Genomic DNA, 20869 nt, shown 5'->3' with positions numbered 1-20869 from the left:
CAAAACCAAAAACTAGGTATAAAATAAGCTCCGAGGATACAGTACACAATACAAGGATTACATAGCCAATGTCTTGTAATAACTAAAAGGAATAAAGCCTTTAAGACTGAATCATTACCATACACCTCCCATTTACATTGTACATTAACTATACTTCAAGGAAATAAAAAACAGTAACTTTGAAAAGAGAAATTATTAACATGAAAAAAGAACCAAATAAAAATTCTGGAGCTGAAAAATACATGAAGTGGAAAAATTCACTAGTAGGTTTAACAGCTGACACTGGATTTGGCAATGATTCCTTAGATATGAAACCAAGAAGCACATGCAACAAAAGAAAAACTAGATAAATTGAACTAAATCAAAATTTAAAACCTGTGCAAGAAAGGAGACTAGCAACAGAATAAAAAGGCAGCCTGAAGATGTGGAGAAAATATCCAAGTCACGTATCTGCTAAGGGTTTAAGATCCAGAATCTATAAAGAACTCCTACAACTTACAGAAACAGCAGTGGTTTTGAATTTACATTTCTCCAAATAAAATTCAAATGGTCAACAAGCTCATGAAAATATGCTCAACCTCCCTAACAATGAGAGAAATGCAAACCAAACCCACAATGAGGATGAATGAATGGCACTTTACACCCCTTAGGATGTTTGGGGGACTGGCCTGGCAGTGCAGTGGTTCAGATCCATGCTTCCATTGGCCTGGCAGTGCAGTGGTTCAGATCCATGCTTCCATTGGAGCGGGTGCCGGTCGGATCTCTAGTCAGGGAACTTGGATCCCACAGTTAAAAAATACATATATATATACATTTTTCTTATCAGACAATAAGTATTGCCAGGGATGTGGAGACAGTGAAACCCTTGTGCACTATTGGTAGCGGTGTACAATGGTGTAGTCACTGGAAAACCGCGTGGAGGCTCTTCAAAAAATTAAAAAGAGAACTGCCACATAACCCAGAAGTTTCAGCTTATACCCAAGGAATTCACCGCTGGAAGTCTAATGGGTATTCTGACGCCCCTCAAAACATCCATGCTCATTCCAGCATTTTTTTACAATAGCGGAAAGACGAAAGCAAGCCAAGGGTCCAGACACGTGGGACACACACGCAGCGTCTAACCTTATCCAGCCTTGAAGGCTGTTCTGCCACGTGCTGCACTGCTGTGCTAAGTGAGCTAAGTTGGTCACAAAAGAACAAAGAGTATATGCTGCTACTTACGAGATTCCTGGAGGAGTCAAAACCATAGCGATGAAGTAGAAGGGCATTTGCCCCGGGCCGGGGGAGAAGTGTGGGACTCAGGGTTGATGGAAACAGTTTCTCCTTGGGAAGAAGAAAAAGTTCTGCAGGTGACGGTGCCAAGGGCTGCATAAAGGGAAGGTACGCAAGGCCACTGAACTGCACATGCAGAAACGGTGGAAACGGCAAATTCTATTACACGTAGTTTAGAGCTTAAGAAAATCTTAACTATCGTGCTTACCTAGAAACCACATTAGGGGAACTGGGCACACGCTGGGGGTGGCCCCTCACACAAGCCCTCTGTCTGACCTTCCTCGCTCGTGGGGACGCAGGTCCCAGCAAAGCCACGTTCTTTTGGGAGAGAAAGCAGAGGCTTCTGGTCTCGGAGGTGCTGGCTCAGGGCTGCCGCCTCCGGGATGAACCGATGGCGCATGGGAGGGGCTGGGTCTCCATCGGGGAGAGGCTGGCTTTCCCAGGAACCAGGGTCAGTGCCTGGGGCACAGTGCGGGCGAGCCTGGCCTTGAACCCGGGCCCTTCTCACCAGGACGCTGATTCCAGACTCCAAGCAGCGAGGCTGAGAAGCAAACATTCCCTCTGCCCTAACACTGTCCATGTGTCTCTGCGACCACCAGGCTCCATGCCCATTCCAAGAGGACCGAGGTGACTCAGCGGCTGGTTTCAGCTACGTCCTGACCCCGGCTCTGGAGACCCTGCTGCACAGTGAAGGCTGTCGCACAAACAGGCGCCTTCCCCTTCCAGCCTGCCGGCTGTGCGGTGACACTGTCATTTGAAATACAGGCTCCTGTCCTCCCAAAACCCAAGACGCTTGCTCACAAAAACAGCTGAGTATTAGCAAAAATAACTTACAATCAGCTCCAAATAAAGGATGACAGTCCGGTCAGATGGACCAAACCCAGTCCCTCAGGCTCTGTCCATGCGGGGGCTGGAGTCCAGGGGATGAGGTTCAGTCTATCTGTCCCGCTGATGGGGCGGGCCGCAGCCGGGGACGCGGCTCCAGGCCGCCGCCTCCGGGCATCTCCCCACTGCACGCGGGTCACTGGGCCGCAGCCCTGAAACTCCGGAAGGGCGCCAGGAGAGACCAGCCCCCTGGGCGTGCTTTCCCACCTTCAATCGGGACCAGGAGTTCACGCCGAGGGGTGCGGACCCAAGTCCCAGCCGAGGTCCTGGCCCGGCGCAAGTCATGGTCGCCATGGGGCCACCCTGGGGCCCAGGCCCCGCTGGCCCTAGGGGTGGGGGGTACACTTCACAGAAACAACACGTCCTTTGATAAAATATTTATTCTAAAAAAATCACACTGTACAAATTTAGACAGAACGTTCTCAAGGCTCATAAAAACGTGAACAGAACAGACTGGAGGTAACAAACAAACCTTTTCTGCTTCTTTTTAAATTAAAAGGGGAAAATGTTTTTTTTCCAGGTACAGTGATAGTAAATATCAAGAAGACAGCCAAACAGCAGCAGAACAGCAAGGGTCACGCTTGCTCTCCGGCTCTGCGGGCCCCGAGGAATCCGACTCCAAACGCAGGGGCAGGCGCCCCCCGCCTCTCCATCCACGCTGGCCGTGCTGGGAGGTTCTGAGGCTGCTTCCCCACAGCCTGGAAGTTTGTGCTAAGAGAAAATCCAGCACGGTGTCTTCATAATTTTCTGTTTCTCTAACAAAGTGGGTGTTCTGTACACTTGTTACAAAGCTCTGTACAAAAGCTTGAAGCTCCTGGGAGGTGTCACTTCTGAAAGTTAAAAACGATGACAAGGAAGTGTTTCCTACAGTTCGATCTGTACATTCACACGAGGGAGGAAGTCGATAAAATAGAATTCACAAAGAGATCCCAGGCCAGGGAATCCTGGCTTCTCTGAAGGCTGCTTTAAAAGCTGTGGGTTGGTCTCCATTCCCGCTTGGACTCGCCTGGCCTTCCTGACGCTCAGCCCCCAACCGTCGGGGGAACCACCCCACCCCGCCGAGCTCACAGCCAAGGGTGCCAGGCGGGGTCCATGCGGCACAGGTTGTCCAGGCTGTTGGCAGCGGCCACCAGGGTGTTGACTTTGCTCTCCCCACCCTCGAACTGGGCAAGGTTGTGCAGCCGGGTCATGATGGCCGTGACGGCCTTCTGAACCAGGGAGACCAGCTGCTGGCTGTCCATGTTCTCGGGCTGCCCAGCGGCCGACAGCGGGGACGACGTGTCCTCCTGCGTCTTCTTGTGCCAGGCGATGATCTCATCCCGCAGCACGGTTTTCAGGATGCCATCCACCTGCGGGGCGAGAATGTAAGTTTCGCGTTTAACTCCTAGCCAGAGGGCAGCGTCCCAGCGAGGTGCTCTGTTGTGGCGGCCATTGGGGCCTCAGTAGCTGGAGCCCGCACCACGGTCACTCTGGTGGGGACGCTGCAGCCAGACACGTGTGATGACCCCTGGGGTTCTAAGGAAGTGGTGGGGACCAATGAGTCAAGGCACCGTGGAACGGAGTCCTGAGGGAAGGCGGTGGGGGCTGGAGGGGGGCCTGCAGGAGGACGGCAGGAGCGCCCGAGGGAGGGGATGGAGGAGGGCCGGGGACCCAGGCCCATCGGCCTCTGACGGCGGTATTGGGATGACAGACAGGACGGTGTGATGGCAAGACAGATAGACCGTGTGCAAATCCTCCTGAACTGGATGCCCAGCCGCAGCCCGCTGTCCCGTTCAGAGGCGCTGGGGCTGCTTAAATGTAACCCGGACTGACACGCTGAGGGTCTGGGCCCAGCACAGCATGCTGGGTGGTCTCTATGCTGATCTAATGTGAAGGCAATCACCCCACTGGGGCTGGAAGAAGCATGGCCTAAGTGTGGAAAAGCCCAGCTTCCTCCCGTCCACAGCCACTCAGGCAGCACACGGTGACACCAGCGGTTCTTCCAGGTCCTAACAGGTTTTTAAAAGGGCTTTCCAATCCGGGCTGCTCTCAGATAACCCTGTTTCCAGAAGTGAGTGTTTCTACGGAACAAGAACTTCGTGCTATACTTCAGGTCTTAACCCTAAGTGGACGAGCGTCACTGCACTCCCCGCCTGAGAGGGGACTCCGTGTTCTGACCCGTTTTGCAGAGGCCATCACGGGCCCTGGGCAGCACCTACGCCGGGGTGGGGGTGGGGGTGGGAGAGGAGAGCAGTCGGACGTTAACAGAGCTCAGAGTCCGTGTCTGCGGTCAGGAGGCAACTCGATTTAAAGCCCGTTCTGAGTACATGTTCTGCAAAAGCAATTGGTGTCTGAAGCCTTCTCCAGACACAAAATGCTTATCTGGGAAAAGAGCAATCTGTACAGATGGTCCCAGAAGTCAGAAAAAAATAGAGTTAACAGTGTGAGTTCGGTCCCCGATGGCGAAGAGACAGGCTGGGGGTCAGACGGACTGGACTGGCATCCCCGTCTGTCCTCCTGAGTGCGGCGCGTGGCACAGGGCTGTAGGGCCCCGGCGTGCCCACGGGCATCCGGCCATGTCTCATCCCCCACGCGCTCCCACCACGCGCTCCCCTGGGACGACCCTGACCCACCTTGAAGTTGGGCTGGGCGAAGCAGCGGGCGACGGCGATCATGGACGCGGTCAAGGGGCCGGAGACACCGATGGTGGTCAGAAACTCGGAGATGTTGGGTGTGAGGCGGAAAGGGACAGGGCGGTTGGCATCCAAGTCCCCGGTGGCGTCATTTATATCAAAGCGGAAGTAGGCCACGTTCAGCTTGCCGGTGTCCTAAAGGTCGGAGGCAGACACTCAGGGGCGGAAGCAGCAGAGCGGACCGAGTGGGGGCCCGGCCGCGCCCGCACCATTACCTGCGCGATCTGCAGCATCTCAGGGTTGAGTCTGTTGAGGTGCAGGACGAACTCCGCGAAGCCGATGAGCGCCAGCTGGATGGTGAACATCTTGCGGAAGGTCCAGTAGTCGGTGGCGTTGGGGAAGGTGTGCAGGGCCCACTCCTTGAGCATGCTGCGGGGCACCATGTTGCTCTGAACCTCCTTGAGGATGTCGCGAAGGACCTGGGGGACAGGGAGTTCAGCCAGTGGGTCAGGCACGGGCTGGCTGAACAGACACCTCGGGGGGCAGTGTGTGTGTCTGTGTGGTGCTCAGGGCCACGGGGAGGTCCCAGCGTTGGTTCTGGGTATTCCTCAATGGCCTCCTGGGCTGACTGAGCCCAGAGGTCACCACACACACACAGCAACACCACGTGGGGAAGGGCCTGACGGTGAGCGTGGCCACGCTATATTATCCAAAACATCCTGTTTCCAACAGAAGGTTATGAGGCACATGGAGAAGCAGGACAATGTCCACATCAAAGAAAGAAAGTCACTGGTGTTGTCACTTACATCCAGATCATAGAAAGAATTCTTAGAATCAATACAAAGACAAGTCTTTTTACAAATCACCCAACATAAAACATGAGCGAATGGGGATTTTCCTGGTCGTCCAGTAGTTAAGAATCTGGCTGCCAATGGAACGGGGGGGTTCAATCCCTGATCTGGGAAGATTCCACACGCCACGGGGCAGCGGAGCCCGTGTGTCGCAGCCACTGCAGCTGTGTCTCTCGAGCCGGGGGTCCAGAGCGAGAAGGCCGAGCACGGCGACTAGAGAGCAGACCCCGCTCACCACAGCCAGAGAAAGCTGAGGAGCAGCGACGAGCCGGTGCAGCACAAGATTTAAAAAAATTTATTTAAAAAATGAGCAAAGGACTTGAACTGACTTTTCTCCAAAGAAAATATCCAAATAGCCAATTAGCAAATGAAAAAATACTCGGTATCATTTGTTAGCGACCAAAATAAACTAGCACTTCACACCCACTTGGGTGGCTGTAGTCAGAAAGACAGACAATACCAAGTGCTGGCAAGAACGTACACTGTGGTCACTTTGGAAAACAGTCTGTGGCGCCGTCAAAATGTTACACGTAAGAGTTACCATATAACCCAGCGATTCTACTCCTGGTATACAGATGGCCAAGTGAAACGAGAACAAATCCACAGAAAAACCTGCACAAGCGTGTTCACAGCAGCATTAATCTTCACAGACAAAAAGTATAAACGTCCACCAACTGATACGTGGATAAGTTAAACATGGTCTCTTCATACAAGGGAATAATCAGCAAAAACAGAAACAGTACCGACACATGCTACCAAGCGGATAACCTTGAGAACACGCTGTGGAGGGAGCCAGGCACGAAGGATCACGTGTTACAGGATTCTGTTCACATGATGCGTCCAGAATATGCAAATTTACAGGCAGTGCGGTGAAAAAGGCAAAGGGTAAAGAAGCCGAGTCAGTAACAAAGCAAACGAGGGGAGGAGGGCTAAGAAGACACCCTGCCTCCCGCGGGCCCAGGGGGCCCCGCACCGCCCCGCGCTCGGCTCCATCTTCACAAAGCGGGAGGGGGCTTCCAATGAAGCCACGTATCTGCAGACAAGGGTCACTGGCTCCAACAGTCCAAGGAACACAGAGCCTTGAGAATCCAATCCATTCACCTCCCACCAACACCTCAAAACTGCCATGGTCCCTGGAGACCTTTGAGCACAGAAAACCCCACCTGCTTTGCCCACACGAAATACCCCACCTGCTTTACCCCCACAAAGGACCCCACCTGCTTTGCCCACAAGAAGGTGGGGGCTGACTCCAGAGCCTGCACCCCAAGCATGGCGCGGGGGTGAGACGGGCATCCCTGGGCTCTGTCCTCCTGAACCAAGCCCTTCAGGACCCAGGTTAACGGAGTCCAGAGTTGCCTCTGTACAACAGAGGCAGCTTCCAGCCCTGGGGGGTCTCTCCCCAGATCCAGGAGGCGCCCGCGAGGAGTGCAGGAAGGACCACCGAGGCAGCAGGAGAACCGGCCACAGAGCTGCCTCTTGGTGATGCAGAGAACCCTGGACAAAGCCTTCTCACCCACGCTCCCCCTGCCCCGCTGCCCCCAGGGCGGGACCTGCAGGTGCAGAGACCCTTGGCCCGCCAGCAGGCACAGCCAGGGCATCCGGGACTCCCGGACGCCACAGAAACACCCGGCCCGACAGGTTTCCGCTTCCCCACATTCTGTATTTTAGCAAGGACACACCGCACAGAGACTGTGCGTGACCTGGAGACCTGGCAGCAAACCTGTGAACGTGCCCAGGAGGCGGGCAGACAGCCTCACATCCCCTGTCAACCAAATGAACCTGCCAGGAAGTTCCTTTAAAGTTCTAATTTCTGAGCTTCTTTGCAGGAAGGACTACGAGCTTTTGCGAGGCTGAACGAAAACGTATCCCTGTCCTGTCACGATGAATGGCCCTTGGTCGAGGCCCAAGGCCCCCGCCCGTACCTGGTGGCTGGCCTGTGTCCCGCGCGCCTGCACCGTGGCCAGGCGGTCGTAGTAGCGGGAGATGGGGTTGTCGTGCTCGATGCCCTTCTTGGCACAGCGCTGCTTGTAGATCTCTACCAGGGACAGCGAGGAGGGGTTGTCCTCCACCAGGCGCATCTGCGGGGACACGGCCACCACGCGGGGGACTGAGGAGAGAGGGGAGACGGCGGGTGAGGCGGGGACTGACCGGCAGAGCCCGTCACACGGGTGCTCAAACACCCACAGCGCTCTGCAGAGCGGATTTCTCAATTCACTTATTTTGGGGGAGTCTGAACTTAAGGGTGAGAGACTTTAGGTCAGAAGAGGCTGGATCACGGCTTGGCCAGCAGAGAGCTCTGAACAGGACCAGACATCAGGCACGGCAATGGGCTCCAAACCCGGGTCACCGTGAAGGGTGACCACCGTTCTGGCTGGGACTGGGGAGTCACAGGCAGCCTGGTCCCGCCCCATGTGACAGGTTCACGATTCACCCACCACCACTCGGTTCTGTAAAGACCTCACCCGAGGTTGCTGGGTGCCACCTGAACGAGATGTCAGGGGCTTTCCTGGGGCTCCTCGACTCCTAGGTGGGCACCTCAGGTGGTGCCCACATGGCAGGCGTTGCCCAGAGCAGATCAAGAAGTGAAAGTGAAAGTCACTCAGTTGTGTCCAACTCTTTGCAACCCCATGGATTATACAGTCCATGAAATTCTCCAGGCCAGAATACTGGAGTGGGTGGCCGTTTCCTTCTCCAGAGAATCTTCCCAACCCAGGGATTGAACCAGGGTCTCCTGCATTGCAGGTGACTTCTTTACCAGTTGAGCAACCAGGGAAGCCCAAGAAGAGATCAAATGTTGTGCTTAAACAGTGTGTGTGGAGCACGCCACCAGCAAGCCCTGCTCAGCTGGCGTCACCGGAGCCCGGGCAGGCTCCCGGGCGAGTGGAGACGGCTGTGTGCCGGTCAGGCACGTGTCCTGTGGGGGCCGCGCGCACACCTGTGAAGAACAGGTGTCTCTTGGTTGTCTCCTTCCGCTTCTCCAGGCAGGGGTTGAGCAGGCGCAGCAGCTGCAGCACGCGCTCCTCTCGCCGTGACTCGGTCAGGCAGGCATCGTTCATGACCAGGTATGGGTAGATCTTGCCGTTGTGCCCGCGGATGTAGAGCCTCCTGGCAGCCGTGTTGTGCTTCTGCACGATCTCCACCCGGGGCATGAACCTGCGGAGACCACCAGTGCTGACACCACGCCCCACGGCCACTCCACCCCTCTGCTTTGAGAGCGGAGCTTCCTGGACGACCGCTGGCGGGACGGGGTGGTTGGTTACCTACACCCCGCCTCGCGGGGATGGGGGCGCCTCGCGTGGGAAGGACAAAAGGGGAGGAAGAGAAGGCAAAGCTGGGGTTTCAAACAGTTGCACCGAAGGCCCGGCCTCAGCAGTCAGAGGTCCCGGGCCCCTGGGACAGAGGAGCCGCTGCCGATGAGCCGACATGGGGCCTATGCACCCTAGGGGCTCACAGCAGAGAGGCGGCGTGGGGCCCGGACACCCTCGGGGCCAACAGCGGAGGGGAGCAGCAGGGTCCGATGTGGAGGACCCTGTTAAGGGTCGCCACTTCCCAGCTCGGTTTACATGTTAAATCAGATGCCACTCGCTTTGCTCTAAAAAATTTTACCATCGTCTGATTCCATTTTGAAGCCTGTGCTTTCAGAGTATGCAAAACACTGCAAAACTCTGCTTCGTCAAGTTCTACAAGCATTCAGAAAGGCTTCTTTTGAGAGTAAACACAAGCTGACTCAGACAAGACACGCAGCCCACGGGTTCGCCCAGACATGTGGAAGGTGCCCCGGAGTCCTCTCCTGGGGGCAGAGGGGAGGGAATCATAGTGTGACCCGCTGACCGGTCTCCCTGGAGCGTCTCCCCGGGCATCTGCTGGGGGAAGTGTCGGTGACCCCGGGCCAGGCGCACTCACCGAGCGATCTTGATGTAGTAATGTGTCGGCTTCGGCATCAGAAACTCCCCGGGAATTTCCACCTCGGCCGTCTGTGCCGAGAAGTTGCTCAGAAACCGGCACTTCTCTTCAATAAGGAAGAATTTTGGAAGCTGCTTGGTTTTGGCCTCCAGGATTTTGATCCACTTTTTCAGTTTGGAAATCAGATTATGAAGCTTCATGGATCCCGGAACACTGAAGTCAAAATCTGCAGAACAGAATACAATTAGAAACATTTTCAGTCACCTGGGTGATTTTCAATTCACTGCACAACTACGGATCCGGCATGGCTCGGGGAAGATACAGGCACGTTTTCTATCTAGTCTGTAATAAAGTGTTGTGAGGGGCATTTTTATGTGTGTCCAATAAACAGCACATAAAAATGCTGACTGGAATAAACGGCGCGGAGCTCTGGGCACGACACACGGCTGCTCCCACAACGCCACTTGTTACGCCCACGTGCAAGTTGAACTGTGAATATGTGTCATCAGGTTCACGACAGTCGATGCACTTCTCTCGTGGTTTTTCCTCATGGCATTCCTGGCTTTCCTTCACCATCTCACGTGCGGTCCCATGACCAGCGAGGTGAGCACGGGGGAGGCAGGTCTCAGTCCGCCGGGACACGGGGCTGCACCTTCTCAACTTGGGGGCAGGAAGCTGTTATCAAGGCCAGGCCTGATCTTCATGGAACGGGTTTCTGTTTGTTGTTAACTTTTATTTTGAAATAAATATTCACAGGAGCATCAAGAAACGTACAGGGAGGGCCACACACCCCTCCCCAAAACCATGGCACTGGCACAGCCCACGGGGCTGATGAAGAGACGTGACCCGTGCGTGTTCTGTGTGCACACGTGCATCCGTGAGGCGCGTGGGGGGCGCTGTGTGTCCAGGAGGCCCCCGTCCACCAGCTCTGAGCCATGCCCGCCCCCTCAACACCCAACGCCTGGCCACCGCTGGTCTGTTCTCCATCGTGACCTCACAAAGGCTTCATGATTTAGAAGTGCGTGGCAGGAATCCTTCTGAGAGCGGCTTTCTGCCTTCAGCATAATTTCTCTGAACTTCACCCAAGTTGCCATGTGTGTTGTTAATGTCTCTTCATCTGCTCTATGAGCGTGGAAGAGCCACACCATGTGTGTCCCTTCTCCTTGGAGGGGCATCTGGGGGACTCGCATTTGGGGCTGTCACCACAAAGCGGCCGTCAGCGCTCAGGCGTTCACATGTGGGTCCGTCTTCCGTCTCAGGACCGACTCTCTGGAGCTGCCTTCCCCCTGCTCAGACGTGGAGCTGGAGCCATGGCTGCGATGCTGCTGTGGGCGGAGGGGCAACCCTCCTGCGCTCTCCAGACCAGAACCCGGGGCGGACACAGGGTCGGTTCCCGGGGCACGCGGCCAGAGGGGCTTGCTGCAGCTGGCGGTGGCTCAGCGCCTCGAGGCTGGCCCTCTTCCAGGTTGCAGTGCCTGTCATTCCTTCCCGTCAGAATCCAGATGTGTTCCACCTCTAACGCTCCATTCAGACTACGTTTGGTGGTAGATACACCAAGTACCGCTTCTTCTCAGTAGTACAGGACGGCTCCCACAAGACTCCTGTACTCTCACATGAGAGAGACACCACACGTACTCCAGCTCCGGGGGGCGTGGCCTGGCCTGCGTGCGCCCGGGGGACAGGGGTCCCTGACGGGGACTCAGGCTGAGGGGCATCCAGAGGTCACACAGAGGAGGGGCCGTATCTGCGCTCCAACGGGTCCGGGAAACGTGAGCGCCCCCTCTCCGCCCTGACGTCAGAACCACCACCAGGGGGATCCCCGCCCGTCTCCTCGGGGCCTGCGCCTTCGGGTTTTATCGCCTCACCTGATCCTGTCCGGTCTTCCACAAAAACCTGGCAGGCGAAGTGATTGTGTCTTAAAACCCTGTGTCTACCCTGGCTCCGATTGTTTGACTTTTCCCTGGAAGGAAGGCTGTGCGATCCCGGGGGCAGGGGAGTGTCCCGTTTCCTTACAGTCTAACCCCCCACCCGGTGCTGCGTTCCAGAAAAGCACCGGGTGCGGTTAACCGGGATGGGTAGGACCGAGGAGAAAGCTGAGGTGCCACTTCCCCGGGTCGGGACTCACCGGTGGTGAACTGGCCCTTCAGCTTCTGGAAGACGGGGTCCTGGGCAGTGGCCTGGGCGCGCCGGGCCAGGGACTCGGAGGCGGCGCTAGAGAACATGGTGGAGACGTTGGACACGTTCTCCAGGCCCACCCCGAACGTGCTCACCAGCTTCTTGACAAAGTTGAGGGTGTGGGGTGTGATCTTGGCGTCCGACACAGCTCCACTCTTCTCAAACGCCACCGAGTAGCACTTGGCCAGGCCCTGTTGGAGCTGCCTGAGGACCTGGGGACAGAGGCACGGTGGGCTTGCACAGCACAGCTCTGCGCTCGAGCAAGCTGCCCCCGCCCACCGGGCACCCGCCCAGCTGGCCCCACCACTGACAAAGCTTTCGGGGCACCAGAGTGTGCAGAACCAGGGCAGGGGGCGCCCCGGACGCTCACGCCACGAGCTGCATTCTCAACAGTGAGGAACAGTTGTCCCGAACATTAACAAGAGAAAAAGACCCACACCCCCAGCCTCTGCATCGCGCACACACACCCGCAGCCTCTGCATCGTGCACACACACCCCCAGCCTCTGCATCGCGCACACACACCCCCAGCCTCTGCATCGCGCACACACACCCCCAGCCTCTGCATCGCGCACACACACCCCCAGCCTCTGCATCGCGCACACACACCCCCGGCCTCTGCATCGCGCACACACACCCCCGGCCTCTGCATCGCGCACACACACCCCCGGCCTCTGCATCGCGCACACACACCCCCAGCCTCTGCATCGCGCACGCCATTCTGCTGAGTCCGGGAAGAGCCCAGTTCGGATCAGGCCCGTGTACTGCGCACTGGCGCTAACGAGGGGCCGCGTGGCCAGGCAGACACCGGACGCTGATGAGTTATCACCACCACTGGGGAGGCAGCCTGGGAACAGCTGTGCCCCCGAGACGACCTCGGCCCACATCCCGCTGGTCCTTGGCCAGTGGTGGGATTTCAGCGGCTAGCTTTACACAAGTGACCAAAAGCAGCGCTTTAAGGGCAGCAGGGGCCTCCCTGGTGTCGCCTTCGTCTGAAGTCTTCTGCTTCGGCGGTGACGACAGCCGCAGGGCGCAGACGTGGAGCCTCTGTGCTCTGAGCCAGTGCAGCCACAGACACACAGGCCGGGCAGGCCGCGCCCGTGAGGGCACCCAGACCCGCGCCGTCGCCGCGTACCTCCTCATGCCAGTTCTCCCGGAACCAGACCATCTGGTCGACGATGCCCTCCAGGGAGGACAGCAGCGTCGGGTGCAGCTCCCGCTGCATGTGCATGATGCGGCTGCAGCGCCACATGGGCGCCGTGGCCCTTATGGGCCCCGGGTCGGACGCGGGGTGCGGCTGGCTTCCCGCGGGGCCTGGCTGCTGCTGTCCGGAATCTGAGAGCGACACACAACGCCGACGTCAGCGCCCGGCCCCGCGACGGGCACTCGGCGCTCCGAGCACCCCCGGCCAGACGAACGCGAGGCAGCCACCCTGTCCCGGGGCGCAGGGCGAGCAGAAGGCGCATGGGGAGGGCGCGAGGGGGGCGCGTGACTGTGGTCCCGGTGCGGGCGCGGGCTCCCTGGACGCTAACTGCAGTGGGAGTCTGAGCTATTTTTTTTAAAGTCTGGCAAAATATTTCACAATTCATTCTTCGTATTACAGCTCCGAGAAATCTAGCTGTGTTAACAAGTCAACCTACATGCTTTCATCTAAGAGAGCCAAACCGCAGGTATAAAATGACATCATAAAAAAAGCCACTTGCTACGTAAGAAATGTTACAGAACCCGATGCTCACTTCTTTAAAGCTTCAGCTCACTTAGAACAAAAACCCTCAACTTTCAATTGACCCAAACTCAAATCTACCTAGTCAGCCAGGAGGTTGGCACGAAGACCAACCCCACACAGGACCCGTCGGGAGGAGGGAGTCACCTTCCTGGAAAGGCTCTGGCCTTGAGTGAGCGTGTCCACAGATTAAAGATGCAGGAAGCAAGTGGTGCTTTAATTGTTTACAGGGCACCATGCTTAGTGGGTAACTGAAACCACTAAGTAGATTACTTCTCTACGTACCACAGTAATCATTACAGATTAAAAACTTCTATTTTGAATAAGTTTTTACATTTGGTTAAGACTGGTTTTTTTCTTTTTCTTTAGGCTATACCACATGGAAATGGGATCTTCGTTCCTTGACCAGGGATTGAACCCGTGACCCCTGCATTGGGAGCTCGACATCCTAACCTCTGGACCACCAGGGAAGTCCCAGGTAAGACTGATTTCTCTGCGGATTCTTCTGACAGCTGCAGATATTATTCCCTGTAACGCAGTGACCTTTGCACTGTCAGAATGCATTTATAGCTGACGAGGTGAGTTCAGCTTTTGTGTTTTGCTTAGTCACTCAGTTGAGTCCATTCTTTGCAACCCCACGGACTGTAGCCAGGCTCCTCTGTCTGTAGGATTTCCCAGGCAAGAATACTGGAGTGGGTTGCCATTTCCTCCTCTGGGGCACCTTCCCGATCTAGCGATAGAACCCAAGGCTCCTGTCTAGGTAGGCAGATTCTTTACCGCTGAGCCTCCAGGGTTTCACTCACTTTTTCCTACTTATGGGTGGGATCACTGGAGTAGCTGAACACCTCGTCACACTGTGGTGAAGGAGAACCAGCAACCAATGGGAGGTCAGGTTTCGTCTTCCCGCCCCGGTGTCCTCCCAGTGTCTGAACACAGACGGGCCCACAGGCTGGAGGGAAGCTGCCAGTGGGCGTGTGCTGGTGACAGTGGGAACCTGGACGCCCCGGGGACCCACCCCGCGGCCTGGCCACTGCCCCCCGGAGACGTACCGCTCTTGTAGCGCTCCCGCTGCTCTATCTTCAGCGTCAGGTACAGGGTCCGGATGGGGAAGTACACAGCCTGGGGATACACGCGTCCCACCTGCTCAGAGAGATTCAGTCTTGAGTGGGAAGTGGCCTGCACCTGGCCGGCACCACTGACTTAGCACCCATAGGAAGCCAGACTGAATAGCAAGTCCAGTGTCCAGTTTAGCCTAAAAAGACCCAGGCAAGAGCAGCCTGGTGTATTCTATCAGTCTCGCCCACCCAAGACTTCCTGGCAGAGCAACCTCACTGTCATCTGATCTAACCTGAGGGTGACACACTCGAGTGCCTACATCTCAGGCCAACGACAGAGAACACAAAAGGACAGCAGTCTTCATTCTCCAGAACTGAGCAGGCTGACGCTGAGGCTCCCCAGCGAGTCACGTCGCTCTGCCTAACTGCGGGATGCAGGGGACTGGCCTTTTTCTTTTAGGTAAGAAATGCCAGTTTTGGGCAACTAGAGCTCTACGGCTCCTTCAGAAGGGCTGAGCAGACATCATCCAGCTTGGCCACAGGGTGGCTGGCTAATGTATATTAAGAGATGTGCGGTGAATGATGATACCAAATACAATCTACGTCTTGACAGATCAACTCCAAATGAAGTACCGGTACCCAGGAACACGGCCGCAAAGTGCTCAAGGAAAAATGAAACCACTTCTGGGTTCCGTGCAGATGCTGTACATAAACGAGGAGTGAGCAGCGTGCCCCCAGGTGCTTGGTTACAGGGTCACGTGTGAAAAGTTACATACAGAACTCTATAACTTTATAAAACAAAGCGCCACCAGAGGCACCAATCCCAGACCAAACTGTATCCACATGTCCCCTGTTCAGGGCCCTCCCCCACCTCTCGGCCTTTCCGCAGGAGGACAATCTGGAGCAGACCTCAAACATGGGTCACGACAGCCTTTCCACAGGGCCAGTCCCCCCAGCCTACCCCAGGGCACATGACTGTCAGCCTCCAACAGCTGCAGCCGGACAGCTGGACCAAGAGCAACAGACCCCACAGCCCGCCGAGCTTTCTTCTGGGGATCAGAGCACCTGGTCCAGCCCACGATGGGGACTCAGCCGTGAGCGCTGACTGGACACCCGCGCTCGGTCAGTAACCCGAATGCTCGCCAGGGACCCCGCGTTTTAGCAGAAGGCGTACTTTACGGGTATCTCACGCGGCAACGTGTGTAAGGGAAGAATTGAGTACTCTGACACTGGAAGTCCAGCAGATACTGCCCGCCAACCCTGCTGTGCTCTTCAACTGCTGCCACCTGCGCTTTACATCAAGTGACTGCTAACCGTGCACACCAGCCCATCCATCTTAGTTTCAAAACTCCGAGCATGCACATTTTCTTTCTTGGAAAAAAAGACGTGAAAGGAAAACACTTTTTTGTGTGACCAAAGAGGCCTTGCAGTTCCCACCTGGCTAATCAGGTTCAAAAGCAGCTTCCCCTCAGAGCCAACCAGACAGGTGAGCAGCTGCGGGATCCAGGCCAGCCACTGGATAGGTGGCACGCCGATGCAGTACTTGTCCACGGCATCTGCCAGGGTGTTCTTGTCATCGTCAAAACTCAGAAGCCACAGCACCTAAGAGAGAAGGGAAGTTAGACAGCTGAACCAAAGTCTCTGGTTCCGGTCAGGGGACGTTCCCCCAGCATTAAACTACCACACAGGGCACCTTTCCTGGCATCATGGGAAAACAGGGACAAAAGGCCCAACTGTATGATGAACCTTCACTATAAAGCTTACAGATAAATAATGCTGAGAATTTAAATACAGTTTTCATCAAGGTTTAGCTTTAATGCCAACTACTAATTGATCTGGTCAGCTGGCTAGCGGTGGTCATGTGGACCCCAAGGGGCTCCAGCCTGTTATCCATACTTGCGATCTCCCCAGAACAAAATGGGCTTCTGCTCAGATCTCAGATGACCACCACCACCCTAGCGTGAGGCCGCCTCCTGCTGGCAGTCTGGTGTCTAGAGACGTCTGAACCAATTTCATCTACAAGAAAGCACACCTGGAGCTGGGCAGTGGGGTGGCTTCTCGGCAGGACTACGGTCACCCTGTGTCTACAGTCGGCTTTCACTATTTGGACGTTCAATCCAAACGCTGACATTAAATCAAGGAATTCTAAAAACTCCTAACCTTTATTGGACAAAGTAAGCGGAACCACCTATTCTTAAGTTATCTGCAAGAATAGATTCTGGGCTGTACGGATGTGTTTCCCGGGGCAGCCAAGAGGGTGCCATGGTGGGAGGGTGCTCGGGCTCAAGCGGCCACCCACTGGGCACACGTGGATACAGCCCTCTGCCCAGCGCTGCAGTGGGGCACCGCGGGACAACCTCACCCTGCAGGAACCCAAGGGACTCAGCATCACCTGTGACCAGAGCTGACCGGCTCGGCCTGAATGAATGGTCCCGGGAGGGAGAGGTCAGAGTCTGGGGCGTGGCAGGGCGTGCTCCTGGCAGAGCCCTTGCAGCCTGCAGGAATCCCTGTCCAGTGTGAGGTCCACAGCCACACCAGATCTGAGCTCTAAGACCGACCCACACTGCAGGCTGGGTTTTGCTGCTGAGAAGTCCTCTGACCCCAAGAACGTCCAGGCCTCCAGTTTCCAGCTTTAAACAGAACCTAAGGACTGTGTGTTCTGCCCTGTGCCCAGCACAGACCAGGAGGCCACTGAACTCCCATCCAAAGGTAAAGGTCCCCAGGAAGGTCTCTGGCCAGAGCGAGCTCTTCCAGCCTCACCTTGGCCAGGTACTTCCTCGACTTGCTCTCGTTCTGGTGCCGGCACGCGTGCAGGTAGCAGGTGATGGCGGACACGCCAAGATGCAGCTGCCGCTCCTTGACGAAGATGTTCTCCAGGTAGTCGCCCCACATGGCCCAGGCCTTCACCAGCACGTCGTGCATCTGCACGGCCGCAGAGAACGCTTTGTTCGCTTCCTCAGACCTGGGAGGACACAAATTGAGACTGTGAACACCACGGAATATAAAACCAACCGCTGTAAAGTGACTGATTCGGTGGCAGTTGGTACATTTAAAATGCTGTGTGACCACCACCTCTACGGAGGCTGCAAGCATTGTCATCACCCCCAAGGAAACCCCAAACCAAGAAGCACCACTGCCCCCAGCCCCCGGCGGCCGCCTATGGAGTTACTGCTGCTCTGTCTCTATGGACTGACCACTGTACATCTCACATTAACGGACCCACGAATGGTGACTTTGTGTGTCTAGACTCTTTCAATCAGCCTCAAGTGTTTTTGAAGTTCACCCACGCTGACGTTCATGTCAACACTTCATTCTCTGGAGAAGGAGATGGCAGCCCACTCCAGTATCCTTGCCTGGGAAATCCCACGGACGGACAGAGGAGCCTGACCGGCTATGGTCCATGAGGTCACAAAAAAGTCAGACGTGACTTAGCAACTTAACAACAACAACCCCTGCCAAAAGGTTTAAAAGTAAAACATAATGTACATATCTTGCACAAAGTCATAAATACTCAACCCATATTTAAGAGCTGTGTTATGTATGCTAATCCAAGAGGGTCTGGTGATCCCTGTGATTAAAGAAACAGGAGGTTTATGTCTGCTGTGGAGAAGCAGCCGCACCTCGGCCACTGTGGATCGCCCTGGAAACATCCCATCCCTACTCCCAATTACTCAGACCATTGAAGAAAAGACAATTTGGTTTAATGAACACAAAACTGCTTTCATGGTCTCAAAAGGTTTACAGTGATATAGCAAAGGTAAGCACAGAAATGAAAAGTTATAATACAAGTGGTAAGTAAAAGCTATGCTACAGGATTTAGAAGCGGGAGTGATAAACTGGAGTTGGACGGGCTTAGGAAGGCCTTACGGAAGAAGTCATGTTTGAGCTGTGCTGTGAAGGATGATGGGAGTTCACCAGAACTCCGGATGAAAGATGGTCCTGGAGAAAGGGGGTCCATGTGGAGTCCCGCAGAGAGTTCTCACAGCCGGTTAGTCTAGTGTGAAGCACTGTGATGAGAGGCGAGCAGAAGAGCTGGGTGTGCGCCAGATCACCGAGGGCCACCGTGCTCACAAAGTGAGACCAGGGCGTGGTGAGGCGCCAGGGCAGGGTTTTGAGCACAAGAGTGGGGTGATCTTTCTGAGACACAAATCTGACCACTTTGTGACCATGTTGAGAATGTGTGGGAGAGAGAAGAAATTGGAGGCAGTTAGGAGGCTTCAATTGAGGCAGTCGCATTGGGGTGTATATGTTCGAGAGGGATGTAGGAGAACTGCAAGGACTTGATTTCATAATTAAATGAAAGGGAGTATGTGTGTGTCAGTCACTCAGTTGTGTCCAACTCTTTGCAATCCCATGGACTGTAGCCCGCCAGATTCTTCTGTCCATGGAATTCTCTAGGCAAGAATATTGGAGTGGGTTGCCATTTCCTCCTCAAGGGGATCTTCCCAACCCAGGGATCAAGCCCAGGTCTCTTGCATTGCAGGCAGATTCTTTACCATCTGAGCCACCAGGGAAACCCTGGGGTGAAGGGGTGCAAAGTTTTAATCGTTTAAAAAAATGTTAACTATATGTTTAATATTGTTGACATTTAAGATCATTTAAGCATCAGATTGGCTTAGGTAAAACTTAACAGGGAATTTATAAACGTGGAAAAAAAACATTAAACACACTTCTAATGACGGTAACATTTTCACAGCATGTAATAAATCATGGACTAAAATGTCATAGATTTGCTATCTGAATTCAGATTTACCAGTCTTATATGTAGTGATTTTCATACAACAACAGTTTCAACAGATAAGAAAAATTCAGACTACCATAGCTATAGATAGCATCTTCGAAATGGAATATCCTACAGTTTTAAAAATCATGGTTGTATTTTTTATTATCCTGTGCTTGAGCTTTCATTATAAAACTCATGTCTGTCCACATATAAGCCATGGCTGAATTCCTGGATCAAAGATTTCAGAAGAGAATTCAGCAGTGTTCTTCATCACATAATCTGCTCACCACAGAAAGCCTGGCCCACTCTGCCTGTGGAGTATGGAATTTTCAGGTCATTTGAGGGGTCACTTCCTGTTAAAAAAGACTTTTAATTCTTACTAGTAAATAAAAGTTATTTATTTCCTGGTAGCTCAGATGGTAAAGAATCTGCCTGCAATGCCAGAGACCTGGGTTCGATACCTGGGTTGGGAAGATCCCCTGGAGGAGGGCATGGCAACCCACTCCAGTATTCTTGCTTGGAGAATCCCATGGACAGAGGAGCCTGGTGGGCTACAGTCCATGGGGTCTCAAAGAGTCGGACACGACTGAGCTACTAAGCAAAGCAACATATTAAAAAAAAACCAAAAACCTCATTCTTTTTCATGCTGAATAATATTCTACTGCTTGTACACACCACGTTTTGCTTACTTATCCAGTCATTTGAGTAGTTTCAATATTCCGCTACTGGAAACAGAGCTCTGTGAACCTTCATGAACGACTACCTGCTTGAGTTCCTGTTTTCAACTCTTTTGCATAAACACCTGGGAGTGGAATTGCCAGGATGTAATTCTTCGTTTATGGTTTTTTGAGGACCCACCACACTTGTCCAGTGGCCTGACACCTCCTCTAAAGCAAGAATCATCTCCATAAAAGGAATCAACTCTGTTCCCAAGATGGCATGCTGAGAAAATGGGGCAATGAATCCGTTATCAGCAATTCCATGGTCAAGCAACTCATACTTAAAAAGTACCACACTCAAGCCAGCTTTCTGATCCTGATGCAAGTTACTACTTTGCCAGAGATACAGAATCTGAACACCACCTCTGACAACTGACGCCAACTCATGACAATTTCCAGCTTCATCTTCACATTGCTTTTAAGTTACAAACAACTATTTAAATAATCTGATGAATCTCTCTCTCACCCGCCACCTATATAACATACATACTTGTTAATCTGAGCCAAGAACATCCCCTTCAGTGCATAAAATTCAGCCGTCATCTCTTTTGTGAAGTATTTTAAGTTTGTAGATTCAATAACTTCAAGGCCCTGTTTGTAAAAACAGAAAGCTTCTTGAACTTGCTAGGCAATCATTGAAAACCTCATTAAAATATTGATCCAGGTGGTTAAGTCCTAAAGGTCACTGACAAATATATTATAAACTGACGAGACTTGCCTACCTCGAATATTTGTTGACTACAAGGAGTATTTAAACTGAATCATTAAACACAAATTCAGTTCCAGACACCTTAATGGTATTATTTTTTCCAACACTTTAGATTATCTTGTCAGTTTCATTGTTTTTTATTAATTTTCCTCTGAACAGAGGCCAAATCTACCATATATCCTCACAGTCCTGCAATTTTTAGTTTTCGTTCTGTAACTACATTACCCAAGCATATGGCAGATTA

At 53.9% G+C, this 20869-nt stretch overlaps 1 protein-coding gene across 8 annotated transcripts in view; it reads right to left on the bottom strand.

Moving 5' to 3' along the window:
* Positions 1 to 2519: 2519 nt before the first annotated feature.
* Positions 2520 to 20869, bottom strand: part of TRRAP (transformation/transcription domain associated protein) — a 90759-nt gene continuing 72409 nt past the window's right edge. For all 8 annotated transcript variants that reach the window (XM_055410292.2, XM_055410296.2, XM_055410297.2 and 5 more), the window contains 12 exons: positions 20407 to 20507; positions 17235 to 17436; positions 15912 to 16076; positions 14469 to 14559; positions 12832 to 13031; positions 11649 to 11910; positions 9524 to 9749; positions 8556 to 8773; positions 7543 to 7727; positions 5045 to 5248; positions 4770 to 4964; positions 2520 to 3506 (listed from right to left, as the gene is read on the bottom strand). In XM_055410292.2, coding sequence (XP_055266267.1) covers positions 3222 to 3506; positions 4770 to 4964; positions 5045 to 5248; positions 7543 to 7727; positions 8556 to 8773; positions 9524 to 9749; positions 11649 to 11910; positions 12832 to 13031; positions 14469 to 14559; positions 15912 to 16076; positions 17235 to 17436; positions 20407 to 20507 — 2334 coding nt within the window. In that variant the 3' untranslated portion in view covers positions 2520 to 3221. The remainder of the gene's footprint in view (positions 3507 to 4769; positions 4965 to 5044; positions 5249 to 7542; positions 7728 to 8555; positions 8774 to 9523; positions 9750 to 11648; positions 11911 to 12831; positions 13032 to 14468; positions 14560 to 15911; positions 16077 to 17234; positions 17437 to 20406; positions 20508 to 20869) is intronic.

Source organism: Moschus berezovskii, chromosome 27 (assembly GCF_049115385.1).
Source record: "Moschus berezovskii isolate FMDL1 chromosome 27, NW_MosBer_1.0, whole genome shotgun sequence".
NCBI lineage: Eukaryota > Metazoa > Chordata > Mammalia > Artiodactyla > Moschidae > Moschus > Moschus berezovskii.
Note: the sequence above shows the minus strand (reverse complement) of the source record. Positions and strands in the feature narration are given on the sequence as shown.